Source organism: Pieris brassicae, chromosome 9 (genome assembly GCF_905147105.1).
Source record: "Pieris brassicae chromosome 9, ilPieBrab1.1, whole genome shotgun sequence".
In the NCBI taxonomy this organism is placed as follows: Eukaryota; Metazoa; Arthropoda; class Insecta; order Lepidoptera; family Pieridae; genus Pieris; species Pieris brassicae.
In genome coordinates, this window is record NC_059673.1 from 5514328 (window position 1) to 5535122 (window position 20795).

The following is a 20795-nucleotide window of genomic DNA, read 5'->3' on the forward strand; positions in this document are numbered from 1 at the left end:
AATATTTAATATGTTTGGAAAAATGTATATTGTATACCTGAAGAATACTAAACGTACATAGAACGCTTATTCTATTAGGCATATTAGGTTTATCCTTACTAATATACTAATGCATACTAATATTACTGACATAGACTATATTACATTTTCAAAAAAAACTTTTTTTAAATGTAATAATTAATAATCAAAAAAGCAGTAAGGGAAATAATTAGAAGAAATCCTTTCCGGAAGCATAATATTTTATCTCGGGAGATGAAGATAACACCTAAAACCATGTCGCGTATTTTAAAAGATGACTTAGGACTTGAAGAAAAAAAGAATAGGGTTTCAAAACCGAAACAACTACCAAAACGGTACGCAGGGAGGTCACAGAAAATTTTTGTTTACGGATGAGATTTTTTTTACCACTGACCAACATTTTAACAAACAATATCCGTACCGTATTTATGCTCAAAGCTCTAAGGAAGATACAATTCTTGAGAAGGTAGTGAAGCCTTAAGCTTAACAACACCATGTTTAATAACCAAAAATGGTCCTTCCAGTAAGACTCAGCGCCGGGTCGTAAAGCTCAATTATGATTTATGTTGTCGAGTTTACGGCTTGCTCTAAACGCCATGATAATTTGGAGTCCCTAACACAATCCGTACGATTGGCAGTGTAGAATTATCCCATGGAAAGAGTGCGTACTTGTATTGATCTGTATTGCATCCCATAGAGACCACTTCGAATAAGCTGTTTATATTTTTATTGTTTTATATTTATGTATTAAATTAATACGCTGTAAAAGTAATAAATGTTATTTGCAATAGAAATGTTATTCTTTATTTCAGTTTTTTTGGCAAGACTAGGTATATATTCAGAAATAAATCTATATTCAGACTTTACTGACTTTCCATTACAACGAGATCGGTATCTACGCGAGTGAAACCGCGAGTCATTGCTAGTATTTAGTATTGCTATATTGGTCAAAGCTTTGCTTTGGAATTTTCTAAGTATGTTATGTAAGGCGGAAACAAACATTGTGCTTCGTTTATAAATCTTTATTAGAGTGAACGAGATATATTCATAATATAATTGTAACATCGCAATAAAATGGTAACCACTCCAAATACAGTCGATTTTAAATCTTAATATTGTGTGATTTGTACATAACTTTTATGGCACATATAATTAAAACGTGATGTCAATATATCATTATTTTCATAGTAATAATTTGTAAATACATAATCTTGCACGGGATATTTAATTTATATTTTCGACACTTTGTTGTCTTACAAAAACTCAATGAGAACACTTAATAATTAGTACGGCAAAAAATCAGTAAAATACGTCAAACTCATTGATAAACTTTGGAACATATTTATATTAGAATTTGTGTGTTCAACACATAACAAATTCAACGTCGATAAATAAAATCCATAAATATCACAATTCATCGGTTATTACAAATTAACCAAAAACAGTAAATGCTTAAATATAGTCGTTAATTTTATAACTTACGTCCTAACAAATGCTAAAAATATATGAAATGTGTACATAACGCTGAATATATAACATTGTATACACGCTTAATAGCAACAAAATAAAGTCATAAAAATGTTTATCATTGCTAATTCCGATACACTAGAACAACTTATATAAACGAAATACAAAAAAGTGATTGAGTGAGTGATTATTTTGCTACTTTTTCATAGTTTATTTAGATACATAGCAGAAAATCAAAGATTTAGGTAAGAGATTTTTTTGAAATATTAAAAGTTTATCACAATTAGCATCTAATAATAATATAAGTGCACACTTAAGTCTTGCCTTACGCTTACAATATAAATATCTCATAATAATTGATTCTTCATATTTACAATTTCATTAATATATAATGTCAAAATACAGATATTATTTTTAAAAGCATAATTTATTCGAGATTGTCTTCCATGAATTATACATTACATTTTCATGTCCTAGTTTTCCATCCGTTATTTAAAAATTGAAATACTTTTGCCGTATTCTCATATATTGCATAGATCACTTAATAACTGTCAATTTTTGATTATATTGAGGTCGGTTTTTCGTAAACAGGTGAGCTACTTGACGGTGCTATGTAAATTTGTTCCGGATATAGATCGCCACGTAGACGCATAGCTGTCACGCCAACAGGAGATGCGCGGTACTCGAATTCCCCAATAAGTAGATCATTCGCATATACCATCCACTCACTCGAGCCCCTCACTATGCGAACGGTTGACTGAAATAAAATATTAAGTTTAATTATAATTAAAAGCTAGGGTTTAAAGGGATTTAACCCAAAACGGGTGGAAGGATCAACAGATGTTAAATTATATTGTACACTGTCAATGTCAGAGAACTTGCCAACACGTTGCCGGTCATTAGGAATTGGTACGCTCTAAGAAAACACTTTTTAAACGGATTGAAGCTATGTATTATTATTATAAACTTATAATTATGTACATAATTTCAACGTTTTCGACGTTTCGCGTGCTTTACAACGTGCGTGGTCACGGTGACTGAAGACAAAAGGTGTTGAATGTCAAGAGTATCACAGCTGTAGAGAAAGTTGTATTATCTGTATTTATTTCCCCGGAGTTGGTATCGACTAAAAGATGACGGGTTTTTGCAGAATTTCTGCAATTCAGTCACCGTGAAAATTATGTAAATAATTATAAGTTTATAATAATAATATATACCTTCAATCCATTTAAAAAGAGTTTTCTTAATGTGTAAAAGCCATGTTAACAAAAGACAATACTATTGGTACGATTTTTTGAAGGATCCAGTGGGTAGCTGGTGTCCAAATAGTGGTGATTATCAGCAAATAATAAGATTAAAAAAACTACACAATGATAATGTATTCATTATATAATAATAATAATTAAGCCTCATTTATTCCTTGCAAATAAAAAAAATTGCAGCTACATTCCCAAACCACCAACTGGCTAAAGGTAATATATATGATTAATAGATATTTACCTTAGAGCCAGGTATAAGTCTGGCGGTCCGTTGTCGTCTCTCAGCACCCCAATCGCCGAGCCAAGCGTTGAGAACGACCAATTGTCGATCGAGTTGCGAGTCAACGTGCGCGCGCAGGTTCACGTGTAAGAGGATGTTAGGACGCGGCCACTCACGCGCATTGTCCATTAGGTCCAATACGAACGAGTGAAGCATTGGACGGAGTCTGAAACGTATGTATTCTTTAATGTGTATTCGAAAATGAAAATTTTACTTTACTTTACGAGCAGTTTTTGCTTCATCGTGGAACTCTTATCTCTCAGGTTTTTAGGTTCGATCCTCGGCTGTGCTTCAATGGGCTTTTTATGTGCGCATTTAACACTCAGTTAAACCCAAAAATCTAAGTATGTCAGGCACAGAAGGCTTATAAATGATCAGCTACTTGCCTATTAGAAAAATAAATAAAATTCACAAAGGATACAGAAATTTGAGGCCCAGACCTAAAAGCTTATATTTTAGTTTTATTTATTGATTTAACATAATATTTACATTTAAAATAATGGTAACAGCGGTACTAACTTTATATAGAAGAAATGAGGTAAAAGCCAGTTCTTCTAACAATAACTTACCTTCCATGTATGACTAGTTGATGTTCTTCAGGTATTCCAATTGGTAAAGTCGCTATAATATTCGAATGCCAACTGGGTTCGCCATTCTTTATTGGCCCATTTACACAGTCTCTCTGTGGTACCTGAAAAGTTATTAAATTAAAAAATGATAATAATAAGATCTAGTTCACTTCGAAGGTTTCAATAATAAGGTCGTGTACTGAGATATATATGACAGTGCCAGGGGCTCTTTAACGCAGTCCTGGTACGCTCTTTTCTTGAAGGACCCTTAGTCGAATTGGTTCGGAAATACTCCAGTGGGTAGGTTCGGAAATACTTCACATAATGGTGATTACCGGCAAATAATAAGATTTAAAAAAAACAATCACAATGATAAACTTTTTCGGATTTTTGAGACTTGAAAAGTATTCATTATTTAATATGCGAAGAATATACTAAAACAAATATTAAATAAATAATTTGCAGCTAAGTTTCCAAACCACCCACTGGCTAAAGCCAACATGCATTTTATGTATATACATATACATAGGTATAGGTAATTTAACATTTTTAAATGAGTGGCTTTACAACGAACAGAAACCATCGGAGCAGTGAGATCGATCCGTCGTTCTGAAGTGCCCAGGAAACTTATGAGCTTAAGGTAGAAGCTAGGTTGAGGTATCGCTGTGGTTACAGTGTTGCTGCTAGTCCCATACGATGGTACAGTATCGTAGTTAAAAATACCATCCTTATTATTAAGAAAATAAAAAGATAATGGTTTAAAGTTTAAAGTCGGTTTAGGGACGATTGTTTAACGTGACCACGTCATAACAAAACATTGATGAAATTATTGCATACTTTTATGAATAAAATTGAATCATTTTTATTTCAATGAAACAAACTTTACGTTTAAGCGGAAGAGAAGCTTAAGATTGTTAGTGAATGTATAGATTTCAATCGTGAAAATTTTGTTTTTAAAAAATTGGTTAAACCTGGGATTTTATGTCCCAGTTTGGGTTTTGGTATTACATGACACTTTTACATGTCTATGTCATAGAAGGCATTGTTAATTGCGACTGTCTCTTTTCATGACAGCGTAATCCTTATTTTACAGAAAGGGAGAGAGACATGTCAGAGAAGACATGAGTAAAGTACTCTTAAAAGTTAAAAGGAGCAATAATATTTAGTACATAGGGATAAATAATAGACGATAAGGTAAACGTCTGTTTTAATTTAAAAGTTTGTTTTATTTTATTTCGGCCAGTACAATAAAATATGTATATCAGAAAAACATATTTTCTGTCTCTATCTATAGCGTGCTTAAAGAAAGAGACATGTTAATACCTCAAATAAAGGCGGTGCCAGCGTCGGATACAATTCAGTCTTTAGTACATTCAACGTCGCATCTCTTACGCCGGTTACTTGCACCCAGTTGGCAATCAGGGCACTGGGATTTCGATGCGCATAGCTACAGTAATGGATGCCGTTCACCGCCCATAATGTTTCTTTCTCATCTACGAGCACCTCTACTGTGAATAGTGTGTCAATTTTGAAGGGGAATTTACTGAAATAGACACAAGAGTGATATACAATTATGTGTGTATTTATATCAATTGCGCTACAACCTTTTAGGTGTGGCCATCAGATTTCTGTATGTTTTATGATCGTTTGTGAATTGAATAGGCAAGTAGGTGATCAGCCTTCTGTGCCTGACGCACGCCGTCGACTTTTTGGGTCTAAAGCAAGCCGGTTTCCTCACGATGTTTTCCTTCACCGTTCGAGCATATGTTAAATGCGCACATAGAAAGAAAATCCATTGGTGCACAGCCAGGATCGAACCTAAGACCTCAGGGATGAGAGTCCCATGTTTAAGCCACTAGGCCAACACTGCTCAATACTATATTTTGGTTTAAATAAATTCTATGAAGTTCGTCACTTTTAGTTGGTTTAAAGGAATTCGGTAAAGTTTTCCTCAAAGTAACTATTTATAAACATATTTTGTTGTTGGCCTATTGGCTTACGGGTGCGACTTCAACTCTTAGGTCGTGCGTTCGAGTCTTTTATTATACAATTATCCTTAGCACTTGCTCCAGTGATGAAGCCAAACATCGTGAAGATAAACAACATGTCTTAATTCCCAAAAACGTATACAATTTGAAGCTAAGAACTATATAGGGTTGTATGCAACCTCATAGACAACTACAAGTAAAAAATATTATTAAGCAAGCACTTTTTAAACGGATTGAAGCTTATCATTATTATTATAATTATTTACATAATTTTAAATTTAAATTTTTCCGACGTTTCGTGTGCTTCACAGCGTGGTCACGGTGACTGAAGAGAAAATTGTTGAATGTCAAAAGTATCACAGCTGTAGAGAAAGTAGTGTTATATGTATTTAATTTCCCCAGAGTTGATATCCATTAAAAGATGACGGGTTTTTGCAAAAATTACTCACGGTGTCCTCTATTTTCGCGGATTGTTTGTCTTTTTTCTAATTGTTCTAATTTGGATCCAAAATTATTATTATATTATCCAAAATAAAAATGCATAGCTTCAATCCGTTTAAAAAGTGTTTTCTTAATGTATAAAAGCTTTGTTAACAAAAGACAAAAGATATTTTTTTTAAATTAATATCGTAAATTGAAGCCAGGACTTGTCACATATTCCCGACTAAGTGGCGGTAAATCCATTTTGGTTTTAAAAATATATAAATTTATTCATACCTGTAGGCTGTAGTCTCTTCAACTCCCCATTTATCATGGCGCCTCGTGTTTCTAACAACATAACACTGGGGTAAACGTACATTGAAATGGACGGCAATATCTCCACGCCCCGAATCGGCATCTCCACAACCAATGTTTATAGCAAACCTGGAAAATAAACGGGAAGTCGTATAGTATCCATATAAAAACTGAAACAGTTTTGTACAGATTTATCCAGTCTCTTGCCCCTTTCTGTTAAATTGTATTACACTGTGATGAAAAAGGACAGATGAGTGTAGTTAGCTTCGTTTTAAATTTCATTATTTTGCGTGTATAGAAAAACCTACACGAGGTAGATATGTTTGTGCTTTGACTCATTTCTTATTAATACATATACGAATTTGTGATTTTTATTGATATGTTAAGTTATTTAGAGGATAATATGTGGAGGAGGAATGGTGCATTGAAGCATCAAAGAGAGGAGCCTCCACACAGGCTTTTGGATTATTATCACAAGCGCGTCTCCTGCGAGACTTGGACCTTGTCTTGGGCCGTGGGATGGTCACTAGCAGGACAGGACGGAAACCTACTAGAGTGAGCAAAGAACGAAGTAAGGGACCTCGCCTTCCCCGGTGAAGGCGGTTTCTTACTCTGGTCTGAATAGGGAACTAAGGCCTTTGTTGCCTGCCGTTAATACTCATCGAGAAATACTTTGATAGCTATTCAGGATATGACGTCATCGTACTGATTTTTAGCTGGAGATTGTGTCGCTACAAATACATATAACAAATTTAGACTAAACTATTATTTACTAAAAATGACATCAGTATCAAAACATTCTTCCACTATACCATGTTGTAGTGACAGGTACATCGTAAATCTACGATAATAAGTAGTAGGGTGTTTTTTTAATGTAATAGGAGGCAAACGGTCAAGAGGCTCACATAATGTTAAGCGATATCGACCGCCCATGGACACTCACATTGCCAGGAGGCTCGCAAGTGCGTTGCCGGCCTTTTAAGAATTGGTATGCTCTTTTCTTGAATGACCCTAAGTTGAATTGGTTCGGAAATACTTTAGTGGGCAGCTGGTTCCACATAGTGGTGGTGCGTGGCAAAAACTGTTTTAGAAAACGCTCAGTTGTGGAACGACAAGCTAAGGTAAGTTTCAGCAAGTAGAATCGGAGGATTTTATGAAGCAATATCGTGGTGTTTATTGGTTGCGTGACCTTTACAAATAACGATTTTGTGCCTCAGTCACCCTCTATAACCCAGAAATGTTTTGGAAATCGTTATTTTACCTACTAGACAAGCAAAAGAAAGGAATCTACTATATTCGCATCATATAGGTACTAAGTCTGATTCAAAGTCAAAGAATGTTTATAAGATATAATAAGATTTGAACTCAACACGGAAGGGCTCGTAATATGGATATGGCGCGTTTATCAAATATACATATACATACATATTGTCTGTATAATTTATATACAACATATGATATTAAGGAATTTAACTATCGTAAAGTATTGCTAACGATTACGCCCATTTTTAACGGCTCAAATGCAACTGCAATGCTAACGATATACTATGTTTTCATACATAGCATTCATTACATACTGCATATTATTTCCTGACGAGGATTCGACGGGTGGAGATAAATATTTATTTTTTGAAAAAAATATGAGTATATCGTTACGAATCTTTTTTTTTTAAATTCGAAATAACTAAAAAAAATTACGATTTAAAGAAAACACTTTTTGTGTAACTCGTGTAAAAGCTATGTTAATAAAAGACAATAATAATTACGATATAAAAAATGATGAGTCATAATACAAATTTTATTACTATTTAAAAAAAAACCCTGCATTCGTCAGTCTTTCCACATATAATATCCAGTTCTGATGGAGGAAACGGTTAGTGAAATCATATGCAGAAATATAGAAGTAATAAGATATATTTATATGCCTTACCCACCATGGTAAATCTTCTGAAGGCGTCCCCGTACACACGATATGAGATCCAATTGAAAGAGGGTCTATCAACGTTTGATTGAACTTAACTTCTCGTGCTTCAGCCAACTGAATCTGAAATAATTTTAAATAATCGATTAATTGACGATGAAGGCGGTTCGATTCTATAGAAGAAAGAACATAATTGCCAGCATTTTATCTCGGACGCTGTCAATAATGTCCATAGAGGAAAAAAAATTGATAGATCTGACAAGATTTGAGCACCATACTGGTAAGTCTTAATAAAGAATAATTAAACAAAATCGGAACGAAAGCGCTGACTATTTATAACAGATTTAACAAAACAGTGATCGCCCTATACTGTAAGAGATTGTGACAAATATTGACTAATGACTGTGTATATTTGCACAATACATTGATTTTATAAGAATTATAACATGGCGTGGAAAAGCTAACATACGCAAAACTTACAGGAAATTTATAAATGAAAAAAATGATCGGATATTTAGTATAAATGTTTAACTTACAGCATATCTACGTCGACAAAAAAGTTTTTTAGTAATTACCTCACACACGTTCATGATAAACTAACGGGCCATATCTTGGGCCATAGGTGTAAAATATATCAATAGATAATCTATCGTATTTACATAGGTGTGGACTAAATTATTTTCAAATATAATTCCTCAAGAAGACGGCGAAACTACCTATATCGTATTCGTAATGAAAGTATTTGCGCTAGATGGATGTGATTTTTGGTATATAAAGTTATTAGCGACAGCGGTCCAGATTTCAATAAGAAGTTTTTATTTCGCGTGATGTCAATTCTGCGTCAGCAGACCTACGGCTATTAAGAGAACTATATCGAATACGCATACAAGAACGTCGGGATTGGTATCGCTATCGCTATTAGAAGGATTCAGGTATACTCTTTACGCCTTTAGTCGTGCTTCGTGCTTGTGCCAGACCTCGAAGAGTTAAATGTACGTAACCATTTTATCGATTCTCTTTTGTTTACCTTTGTATGTAAGTTTTTAAGTTGTGTTGTAAGAGACGTCTGTTGTTTTCTTTTATTTTTCTGTGTGATGTCCAAAAATTATTACTACACTCGAAGCTGACAATTCGTTCTCAATGTTGTTTACGCCTATATATTTTATTGAAATGAGTCACGATAAGTCATTTAAAAATTAAATAGTATACTTTCTTTAGTAGCAAGAAATGTTTTTGGAACAAAAATTATTAAACTTTTTAACTGTAGTTATGAGTAGTGGAATGTAAGGATTTTCTATGACGGTATTAACATCTTAATCATTCATACCATGTTATCAAAACGATAGGTACTGAGTCACTCCTCATGCCTAAGTATGAGGTCATCAGACCAAAGAAATTAATTTGTGCCAGGGACAATCTTAGCAGACTGTGAACGCTCCGTAAGGCGTGGTACCTGACTAAACTTAATTAAATACTAGACATATTTTACATACTAATGTTTTGTGTTATCCATAGGTAAAATGTTTATATTCACCTAAAATCAAGAAATGTTGTATAGAAATATCGTTATAAATATTTAAGTACATATTCTTATCATATCAAGTAAGATTGCCGCCTATGGCAGGCAATCTGAGGTTGTCTGAGAACCCTGATTTTAGTTGATTCCCTGCAAAACAATACTTTGGTGTTACAACTTCTCTTAACAACCTTAATGATTACAAGAAAATAATAAATAAACTATTTTCTCTAATATTAGAATAATTTTATCGAAGCAGTGTTAAAATTTTATTCCAACGATTAAAATGTACATAACAAAATGACGTCAGCTGTGAGAAAAACTTAACCTTCAAGACGTTAGGTATTGAAGCGATAAGAGAATCAAAGTTATTCTTAATTATAATATTATAATAACAATATACTCTACAAATATCACTAATGCCTTTTGCGCTTAAACCGCGGAACGAAAGTCTTAAAAATATTTTTACGGGTTCGATTTATTTACAGAAAGTAGTTGATCTGACTTCTATGTCAAACTCAATTTCGAGGCCACGTAGGAATGTTATTGTAAACAGAGTTACCACAATTAGCAACATTGCTAAGTACTCAGAATTAATCAAGTTTTTTTCAATTTGTTATTCCTATTTTATTTATAAGTAATAAAATTGTATAATAAAAATGTAAACTATTTTTTATCTGTATTTTTGGTCGTCATGGTAACTGGGGTCATAATTGTATATAAGAATAAAATGTAGGTTATTACAATAAAGATTGCTAGTAACCACTACAAAACCAAAATACATTAACACCACATCGTTAAAGAAATACATACAGTTAGTCGAGTGTCAGAAGCTTTCAGTAACAGTGCTGTTAACAACATCTCAAATTACCGGTGAAATCGGAATTTCTTCATTAACATCGTTTTGGCGGCAAAATAAACGGCGACAAAACGCACCACAATTACGACAGCAGACCATCGTGATTCGATTTAGACGTTCGTCATCGCAAGAGGCCAAGCATTGCACTGCCCACAAATTATATCTTTGGCTTACGAAAATATCCGTACAATCGTGCTATTGGGTGCTCGCGCCCCAGTTACGTCCGTAACCCTCAACATTTAGTATTAGAATGTTTGTTCTATGCATTAACGTATAACAGTATTTGCGTGTTTACTACATATTTGGTTTAAAATAGTAGAGTATCCTTAAGCTTGAATTACTTTGCATGCGTAGTAGCACGTCAGGCTCAAATGTAAAACTATTATTGTTTTTCCGAGCATTGGCATAGACCATTAATCCGAAACACATTGAAGCTAAAAAAAACAAAATAATTGAGTGTATTAGTTTGTTTAATTTACCTTGATTTTATTGTATGAAGATAGAAAACGCACAAATAGAATACTAGAATAACACACAAATATAAAATAATGCAAGATTGCTATCTATTACAACCCCATGATAAGAGAGAATATAACAGTGAAAACTGGAGTAGACATAATAAACATTCACTAATCTGTAGAAAAACTATTTTAATATCTTTAGATTAAAGGCTTAATCAAGATTATACATATTATAGATTATTCAATAGCTGAATAATTCAAGTTTTTAACATAAGGCTTTTTTTCATATTGATCTACACAAAATAATTATTTAATGATCAATACACATCAATTTTATCAACATATTAATCAATATTAAAAACTATTATATTAAAGAGTGCTAATGACTTCCTGGGTTATAAATTCAACAGTTAAAAGAAATTATGACCAATGCATATTTTAACAACTAATAAATAACCTTAATTTCTCAGGTTATTTTCACACATGTGCATATCTTTTCTGTAACATAAAATATTCATAAGTATCTGATTACCCACCTTGTAACATGTGATGTTTCTGAGCAAAAATAAAATTGGACTGTTGTATTTTTAATGATACTTTGAAATTTAGTTGTAGATACTATGTTCATAACCATGGCTACCACTTTACATAATAACTGTGGTAACAAACTAATACTTAGTCGTTTTTTAATTCTGAGATATATGTGGTCGATGTTGCAAGAACTTTGTTTGACTGATAAAAGCGTTTAAATGTCAAAACTTGTTAAATTTGTTTAAATGGAGAAATTTTGAAAATCATGTTCAAAAATTAATGTTAGTTTTATTTTCTACCATTACAGCAACTAATTAATACTAATTCCTATAAATAATTTCCTTTCAAAGCAAATAATGAACAATGCAACTTTTGAGAATTAGGTCAGTGTTAAACTGAATATATTATGTCTGGTCTTTACCACATTATTCAGTGTGCATTATGCATAGAGTGGGCATCCCTGAGCAAGTTACTATATGTCTATGACACAGCCACCAATAATCATTCGTATTCTTAGTGTGGTGAATTATTCCCAGCCAGAACAAAATTTGTAGTTTAAATTATAAATAATAAAAATATTTTGCAAATGCATTAAATAATTACAGAGTATAACAGATTGTAGTCTATTATTATAAATGCATAAGTTTATTTTCAAATAGTTTCATATATTCAGAGCCTATCACATTTCTTTATAGACAAGATTGCCTTGCCTATTATATCACCCAAAATGAAGGGATAGTGTGCATATGCACATATTAATATAATATAATGTTGTAAGTGTAATCATGTAAATTGAATACAAAAAATTATGAAGAATAATGAATAAATCCTTACCAGCAGTTGAATTTTACTTTGGGTATATGTATCAATCTTGGAGTGCTGTTATCAGTAGTGTTAATACTTTGTTGGATATGAAGGTTTTTAAAGTGAATGTGAGATAAATCTCTAAGAAGAAATATGATTCAGTATTGCATAACTTTTGAAAATTAAATACAAGTAACAATTAACAGTGAAAAAATATAGTCAATGAAACATTAACTATTAAAAACTTTGTTTAATAACCATTGATTTATTTAAGGATGTTAATGCCTTGTGTCATAACTTGCAAGCTTTTTGTCGCAAATCGCAATATCATATTTTAAAATTCGAACGAAGTAAAGTAGTACATGGGATAACTTAAGAACTTCAAAATAAACAATGGCAATTTACATTAAAAGCACTGACCTCAAAGTCTAGGGCATCTTCTGCAAAATCATATTCAATAAACTCTTTAGGCACTTGTCCTTCCTCAACGTTGTCCATCGTTATACAGTTCACACATTTTATTCCCCCTGGCATAATGAAAATTATTTCTTTAAACTAGACCTCTGACAGCAAGATAAAAAAAACATTATACAATAACAATAGTAGTGTTTTAATATCATGTTAGTTTAACGAAAAACGTTTGCCGGCTAAAATTTGTATTGTGAGCATTTATTATTTACTAGATAGGTAGTCAAAATAAAACCTATTAATTAAAAATCAATATCGCTGTTCAGTGAGATAGAGACATAAGGGCATAAGAGTACATACTACATTTACATTACTAATTCTTATGTACATCGAGCTGAAAGTTGCAATTTAAAAAACGATTGAGATCAGAGATGAGGAGTATCAAATATCAATGGAATAAACATAGGTTATACTCTATGATAAATATTTAGCCACAGTATTTTGCAATATTTCATTTATCTTTGTTTGGATTGCTCCGTATGTAACTATGTAGTTTTTTTTATATAATGACAATAGTTTTAACTTTATGCCAGTTTCGTGTATTTAAAAGGTTGGGAAAAAACTATGTAGTTTATGTAGTCTATAAGTGGAAAAATTAAGTACAGTGTTGCTAATTACGACAATGCACCGCAGATTCGAAACAAAATTTTAAATCATTCTTACTTAAAAAAGCGCCATAACTATTTCCTATTTATTGTGATCGTGTGCCTGTTAACATACTCGATATGTATAGGTCTACAGGAATGAGGAATCCCATGAGTCATGGCGTAAGAAAAAATAAAATTTCTAAAAACAAAGATTTTCATATGGCAATGTCAAGTGTCTCCCGTCAAATCAAAGTATGAGATCTGTCAACTGCTGCTGAGATTTTGTAATAATTATCTTCTTGAAATATTGTTTTTGTGAAAATGTTGAAAAACCCACGATCTCAAACGAGAAATATTGTTCTCAATGTTTATGGTAAAATAAAGGAAGGTGTAAATCAAACTCAATTTTTGATTTTAAAGGGCGTAGTAGAATTAACCCATAAGTTGGAATGAGTGATTTAGATACTTTATAGTTTATTTTATATTTTTCTTTGATACTTCATTGTGACTTCTTTAAAGGTGTTACCAAGTACTACTATAGCTTGCTAATCTTTCCAATATGGACCATCGATTTAAATGCCCATATTTTTTTGTAGATAGAGTACTCAAGTATTTGTAAGTATCGATCTATTTATTAGATTTGGTTCTGTTAGTATATATATTTTTTTTAAATAACTGTTTCTGGAGCGTGAAAGTGATTTCCTATTTATGAGTTAAAACTTTGAAGTTCAAAAGTTAGGAAATAATCGGAAAATATTTAAAAAATGTATTAATTAAATAATCGATTTTTATGCAGAATGTACGATACGGAATATTATCCCATATCTTTTATAACCGATAGATGAGTAAAAAATGTACACTCGTTACCTGGCCATAAAATTATTAAAAATAAGAATCGTACCGTTTGTTTCAGTGTTGCCAGATCAGAGGATTTCCCCCTAGATTTAGGGGTTTATTAAGCGTGTTAGGGGCAGAATAGGGGCAAAAAAAATTAAGCAACTGCCGCACCAAGACGCAGTCTCTCGTGCTACTAGGACCTGCTTTGAAAACGCACACTTGTCCCTCACAATAATATTTCAAATGATGTATGCATTTAGTGAGGGACTATCTTACCACCAAACAAGGAAGGAGCTAGCCTGTGATGATGGCCTAGTAGTGTCTGAAAGAACTGTGGCTGACTGGTTCAGTTATGGCCGGGACACAATTGCTATGTATGAACTATGAACTTAATAAAGTGATTCAAATAGATGAATCAAAATTTGGAAAAAGACAGTTTAATCGCGGGAGACACATTGAAGGACATTGGGTGATTTGCATAATTGAAGATGGTAATGCCAATCTGCGGCCTAAAGTGTATCCTGATAATGGAAGGTCTGCGGACATATTGGTGCCACTCATAAAAAAAACATGTCCAGGAAGGCTCCATCATTCACACTGATTATTGGAGAGCATATGCCTGTGCTACGGCTTGCATATTGCCTGTGCTTTGTTACAGCGGATGAGGGCTGCTCGTCCTCCGCGCCTCCGAGCTTCTATATACACTCTAGTGCTAGAACAGACAAGACCACGTGGATAGTTTAGTAGATATAGTAATAGAGATAGTTTGGTAGATTTGGTACGCAAGGGTGGAGGGGCTGCATTCCCCATAGCGCCGGTAGCCCTGAACCCTCAAATATCGAAGGTCCATATTGGAAAGTTTAACCGCTGGGGGCACATCGAATGATGATGAGAAGAGGAGGAAGAAGAAATTCAACTTGGATAGTTTCGATTTACAGTTGATCGGGAATAATGTAAAGCAATTCTATATAGTTCGGAACGAAATTCCAACAATAATGAAACTGTTACAAATACATCATCAAGATATTAATTTCAATGGAAGAAGAGAATCTCTGAGGTTAGAAAGAAATATAAGTTAAATGTATTGTTACGAGCTAGGGGATCGGATGGAAAATGCCGTGAATTTATTCAAGGGTTTATTTCTTGAAAAATCAATGAGGAATTTATGGCACAATTTAATCGCAGAGATGCACTAATTACACACACAAAACAATCACTAATTACTCCACTTATGCACACTTTACACAGTACTTTGTCACTTGTATTCGCACTTTATCGCTTCGGTGTTTCTCTTTTGTTATCGCATTCAAAACTAAGTGACTAGTCGCGTTTCGGCTCGCTTATATATCCCTGGGAATAATTCTAAACAATATTCGAGAACTTTCTAGGCGGGCTTGCTACTGAGTAGCGATTGCGCAATTCTAGAACGTCCGCACTCTTTGTCTCTTTCCCACGTTGCTCCGTCCTTGTCGTACGGCGTTCTAGAGTGCTCAATGTAGTTTCGAGAAAGTTCCGATCTTCTCTCTCTCTCTCTCGTATCATTTCGTCCTTGTCTCACACCTAGAAAGTTTGGTCTAGAATATTCCTTCATCAAAGGGGTATGCCTAGGCCTGAAAACGGTTCTCCTGAAAACTGCACCACTCTACTACACATGTTCTGAAACCGACTGAAAAAAGGTTTCAGCTTCCTGAAAACTAGGGTAACATTATGGAAATTACAATTTTCTAATATGTGATTGACCCTCTCCTGAAACGGTCAGAAATCATATTACAGCCTGCTGAAAAGTTCTCTAAGTAGTGGAAAAATCTAGAAACATGCAGTCGACCCGTCTTCGTAACAGTATCATTAAGATGATAAACAGTGTAAACTCCATGTAAACGACCTCAACGTCGTTGAGATAATTAATGAGTTTTTTGACTTCCATCAAATGGACATTCCTAATAGGAGTTCCAGATAAGTCTTACAATTAGCGCACAAATGCAAATTACAGAATGTTTAGTGGTTTATTGCCTATTGTGTTCTTTGTAAAAAGGCTAGCGTTCGAAAGCTTTTTGTATTATTGTTTCTATGTTGAAATTAAAGGAGTTGTTATTAACCATATTTATATCAAGATCGCGAGTGTGGGTAACACGTTTTAGAGAGGATTTATCTATTACTTACAGTCAACAGTTCCTAGTGGGAGTGCCAGGCTGATGCTTTCAGGCTTCAGCCAAATGTGCAGGCACGACCGGGGTAGAAAACCGCCGTGAAGTCATGCAATGGGTTTATCTTATTGTACTCGCAATTCATACGATGAGTGAAACTCCCGAAAAAAGAGGATTCCCAAAACGCACCTGCTTTGGATAATTCCCTACTGGGCGTCCGTCATAGTAACATTCAGCATTTGGTGGTGGATGCACAGACTGCCCATCGTATTGGGAAAGGCAATACAAGACAACTCTGCGCTCAAAAACTAAAAATTTCCTATAACAGTGTTTGTTTTTGGAGCAAACGGAAGAAATTACCGAAGGCATTGCTTTCTACCATACTGTGGACATTTACCAATGTTTACTCTACTCTACTTACTAATTTACTCAATTCTAACATCAACGTGGTTCACTGCGAAGCTGGCCTTAAGGTCAAACCTTACCGAGACTCAATATTTGAGGAAAGTTGGTTAACAGCACAGTACTAGTACTAGTGCATTTAGGTCAAACTGCAGTTTAGGACTGGTAATCCTCTATTGGAATTGTCGTTAACATACTGAGATAAAAAAGTGGTCCGACGTGAGCCTTGCAAGACGCCAGAAGGAACGATCGTAAATATGTTTGGAACAGACAGCTTTTTAGAGAAACTGCTTGTCTTACTTTGCGAATGTAGGATTCGACCCACCGAAGTAAATTGCCGTGTATTCTCATCAGCATCATAATTAAGAAATCTTCATTAATTTTGTCCAATAATTTTTAACAATATGTGTACATAACATCAACTTAAATTATTATAATTATAAATATTGCTTTCTTTTGGTCGTAATGGTTTTTTATAAATGCAGCAATATAAAATGCTCTCAAAGGCCCTTAACCTTTTGGAACAACTAGACCTTATTATAGTTGACCTGCGCTTATTGTGGTTTCAATTTACAAATTCATTGCTTAAAGTGTCTACTCACGGCCCTTAAGGGCCGGCGCCCACTGCCGGCACGGCACGGCATGTCATGGCAAAGGATTTCAATACTAATTAAATTATTTTGAATCTTATCTCAATAAGTTTAGAATTTACGTTACCTTATTTTGATACCACGATGCCGCGACGTGCCGCAGGATGCCGCGGCATGACGCGACACGCCGCAGGATGCGGCGGTATGACGTGACTTGCCTTTTCATTCCACGGGATTCCGCGGCACGCCATTGCATCCCGTGAGACATATGGGTCATTTTTGGATCGAGGAATTATGATTGCTAGCTAGTTGAAATAAGGTTGAAACTTGTGCAGCATTTCGATGGGGCGCATTCCGGTCGGTGCGCGGGGGCAAGGGAGGGAGAAAACGCACTGGCGCGCGCGATTTTTTCTCTCACACTGACTGAGCGTGGCAAGTAATTAGCACGTGCGTACGCGATACAGTAAATTACTTCACGTAAAATACGGGAAAATGGATGAAGAGAAATTGATTAATCTGGTTCGTTCGCATGAGTGTATATACGATGTCTCCTCTCGTTTCTACATGGATCAACATATGAAAAGGAACGCATGGCAGAAAATTGCAGAAGAAATGAATACAACACGTAAGTTATTTTTTTATTTATTTTTTGTCAGAAATAGAAACTAACATCTATTAACAATTTCATTTTGCCAGTACACGTTACCAACATTAGAAAAATATTCCGTGAAACAATCTCTTACAACCATCCCTTCCAGATTATTGAAAACTGTATCATTGGTTCTATCGATTGCATTATTAGTATTAGAGCCAAGTGCCTCCATAGAATGATCATCAATGATAAAGTTATGCAAACACGTGCTTGCTAGTATAATGTTGTTAACGTACTTTGGTTGAACTTTTATACCTTTTTGAAATAGTTCAAATCTTTCTTGTAACATTCCAAAAGCATTTTCTACAATACGCCGTGCTCGACTTAAGCGATAATTGAATATCCTTTTTTTTTCATCATTTAAAAGATGTGAGGGGTATGGTCTCATAATATTTTTTGTTAGTGGAAAGGCTTCATCAGCAACAAATACGTGGGGTAATTTTTGAGTTGAATGTGGTAAAGCTTTTTCCGGTGGTATGCTTAAAAAACCATTACGTAGTTTCGAACCAAATTTGGAGCTTTGAAGTATACCGCCATCGCTATTTCGACCATATGCTCCGACATCTACAATCACAAATTTGTATTTTGCATCCACGACAGCTAATAAAACGATGCTAAAGAACTTCTTGTAGTTGATATACATACTTCCACTGTTATTAGGAGCTCTAATCTTGAAATGCTTACCATCTATGGCCCCAATGCAGTTAGGAAAATTCCAAAATTTATCAAAGTCGGTTGCAATTGACTGCCATTGTTGGCTCGTGGGTTTCGGCAATGCAGTAGATCTTAATACAGTAAATATTGCTTGACAGGTTTCGTGGACTATTTTACGCACAGTAGTGAATCCCATACGATAGCTAAAAGCTAAAGACTTAAAAGAAGCTCCTGTTATTAGATACCTGTAACAAAACAAAAAAAAACATTAGTAGACGACTTAAAAGCGTGTGTTATTTAAAATACTTCATTCTTGTTACAGATGAAGAATGTCAGAAGGCATGGAGCTGCCTTCGTAACAATTATAGAAAAGCCTTAAAAAACAGGGTGTCCAAAAGCGGTGACGCTGCCAAAAAGAGGCGACCAATTAAATTTGAAAAGGAACTTGAATTTCTGCAAAAGTTTTTTCAAGATAGACCTCAGCTCTCAAATTTAGACTCTTCTTCCGACGATACACAGCTTTCCGAAGATACGCAGAATATCGAAAATACACAACCTCCCAATATAGCATCAACTGTTAATTTTCCTGAAGCACAATCGCCTGTATCTCAAATGTCGTGTTCATCCCATGCATCAGATTCTAGACCAGCTAGACATGTTCGTCAGCGATCATACATGTCATCGCAAACACAGTATACAGAAACAACAGCAGAAATATTAAAAAAATACATTGAAAACCAAAAGAAGGAACAACATCCTATGGAGATATTTTTTCAAGCAATGGCGGCAACAGCGAAGACTTTGTCACCAAAATTACAAGCTGAAATAAAACGCGATGTTTTACGTATTGTTACTGATGCAGAAATAAAGCATTTGGAAAATGTGGAGTTAAGTTCAGTTGTGCAGCGAAGTCGTCCTTCGACATCAAGTTCAGGATTCGATATTTCAAATGAATTTCATTCATCTCAGCAATACGCACCAACTTCTGTTGCCAGAACCCATAATACAACTATCGAAAGAAGAAATCCTTTACACAATTTTTCTTCATTTAATAAGCCCGAACAACAATATAACTCCGAACCAAACTATGGTACTACTCATATAGAATACATACCTACTCCTATATCCAGACATCAAAATAATAGTGATATATATGACAATAACTCCAATATTCAATTGCCGGATTATGAAAACTAAATTTTTTATAATACTTTCGCTTTTTATCATACTGTACTGTACAGTGTTATAATATAGAATGTCGGCCGCAGACTATGGAACAAAACGTGGGTTAAGCCGAAAAATAGCTTAAGCGTGGCCCCACTTTTGCCTTCCAAAGCGTTGTCTTGTAGGTTGAGTAGTCTGTGGCCCCATCGCATGCAATATGTAATATGCACTAACCTTAGACATACAGACAATCTCTCTGTAACAGGTATAGGCGATCGAAAATTAGTTTTGATTTTCTTTATATGCGATTTTAGCAAATCACTTAACTTTTCAAATTTTTCATAGTCCATTCTGTAATAATCATAGAATTTTCGGATGTCGTATCTCAAATCATTAAATAAGTTGCTGAATTCACCATTTGTAGATCTTGTTCTCCATAAATTATGCACCCAGAGTTGTCTGTTCGTCAAATTAGCAGTTCTTATTTGTCTCTCTTCATCTTCAGCTAGAAGTGCTATTAATACTAAATCCCAGTCAACCATAACGACACAACAAAATGTTCTTTTGCGACACAACCAACTTCGAATACGCGCGGAGCAAAAACACAACCAACTTCGAATACGCGCGGAGCAAAACTAACCAGAGTGGCTGGGCTTTCAGCAGGATGCGGAACACCGCGGGATGCCATTGCACGCCGCGGGATGCCACTGCACGCCGCAGGATGCCATTGCATGCCGCGGGATGCTCTGCCGTGCCATGCCACGCCGTGCCGGCAGTGGGCGCCGGCCCTAAATCAATTGCGTTATCGGGACAATGGTGGTGGGGATGAATTTGAGTTAGCGTTGATAATAAAATTACGGGTATACAAGGCGATCTAGAGAGCGATCCA

General features: G+C 34.6%; 3 protein-coding genes across 10 annotated transcripts; 1 reads left to right on the forward strand and 2 right to left on the reverse strand.

Moving 5' to 3' along the window:
* Nucleotides 1-1025: 1025 nt before the first annotated feature.
* LOC123714349 lies at nucleotides 1026-13603 on the reverse strand. 7 transcript variants are annotated; one of them, XM_045668574.1, is made up of 8 exons: nucleotides 13540-13603; nucleotides 12829-12935; nucleotides 8251-8360; nucleotides 6299-6445; nucleotides 4917-5136; nucleotides 3594-3715; nucleotides 2986-3190; nucleotides 1026-2242 (listed from the first exon to the last, which is right to left on the reverse strand). In XM_045668574.1, exons 2-8 carry the CDS (start codon nucleotides 12904-12906, stop codon nucleotides 2048-2050), a joined length of 1077 nt encoding a protein of 358 aa, XP_045524530.1. In that variant the 5' UTR covers nucleotides 12907-12935; nucleotides 13540-13603; the 3' UTR covers nucleotides 1026-2047. The 7 variants fall into 7 exon arrangements, with proteins under 7 accessions (XP_045524530.1, XP_045524528.1, XP_045524526.1 ...); XM_045668572.1 differs by lacking the exon at nucleotides 13540-13603 and adding an exon at nucleotides 13112-13324; XM_045668570.1 differs by lacking the exon at nucleotides 13540-13603 and having other exon boundaries at nucleotides 1026-1975; nucleotides 2010-2242; nucleotides 12829-13095.
* A 3882-nt stretch (nucleotides 13604-17485) lies between these two features.
* On the forward strand, nucleotides 17486-20494 carry LOC123714510. Its single transcript, XM_045668783.1, has 2 exons — nucleotides 17486-18061; nucleotides 19065-20494. The coding sequence occupies exons 1-2, from the start codon at nucleotides 17929-17931 to the stop codon at nucleotides 19937-19939; spliced, it is 1008 nt and encodes a 335-aa protein (XP_045524739.1). The 5' UTR covers nucleotides 17486-17928; the 3' UTR covers nucleotides 19940-20494.
* On the reverse strand, nucleotides 18063-20448 carry LOC123714509 (protein ANTAGONIST OF LIKE HETEROCHROMATIN PROTEIN 1-like). 2 transcript variants are annotated; one of them, XM_045668782.1, is made up of 3 exons: nucleotides 20141-20448; nucleotides 18773-18987; nucleotides 18063-18652 (listed from the first exon to the last, which is right to left on the reverse strand). In XM_045668782.1, exons 1-3 carry the CDS (start codon nucleotides 20446-20448, stop codon nucleotides 18102-18104), a joined length of 1074 nt encoding a protein of 357 aa, XP_045524738.1. In that variant the 3' UTR covers nucleotides 18063-18101. The 2 variants fall into 2 exon arrangements, with proteins under 2 accessions (XP_045524738.1, XP_045524737.1); XM_045668781.1 differs by having other exon boundaries at nucleotides 18063-18987.
* Nucleotides 20495-20795: the final 301 nt, after the last annotated feature.

Bases quoted from the DNA above. Each gene is read 5' to 3' on its own strand.
- LOC123714509 (XM_045668781.1), bottom strand. From the start codon at position 20,448: ATGGTTGACTGGGATTTAGTATTAATAGCACTTCTAGCTGAAGATGAA. The intron at 18,988-20,140 runs GTTAGTGCATAT...GTTTTGTTACAG, and splicing joins AGATTGTCTGTATGTCTAAG to GTATCTAATAACAGGAGCTT.
- LOC123714349 (XM_045668570.1), bottom strand. From the start codon at position 12,942: ATGCCAGGGGGAATAAAATGTGTGAACTGTATAACGATGGACAACGTT. The intron at 3,716-4,916 runs GTATTAACATGT...ATAACTTTTCAG, and splicing joins TGGCACCGCCTTTATTTGAG to GTACCACAGAGAGACTGTGT. The intron at 3,191-3,593 runs GTAAGTTATTGT...CATACGTTTCAG, and splicing joins CAACTAGTCATACATGGAAG to ACTCCGTCCAATGCTTCACT.
- LOC123714510 (XM_045668783.1), top strand. From the start codon at position 17,929: ATGGATGAAGAGAAATTGATTAATCTGGTTCGTTCGCATGAGTGTATA. The intron at 18,062-19,064 runs GTAAGTTATTTT...TTCTTGTTACAG, and splicing joins AGAAGAAATGAATACAACAC to ATGAAGAATGTCAGAAGGCA.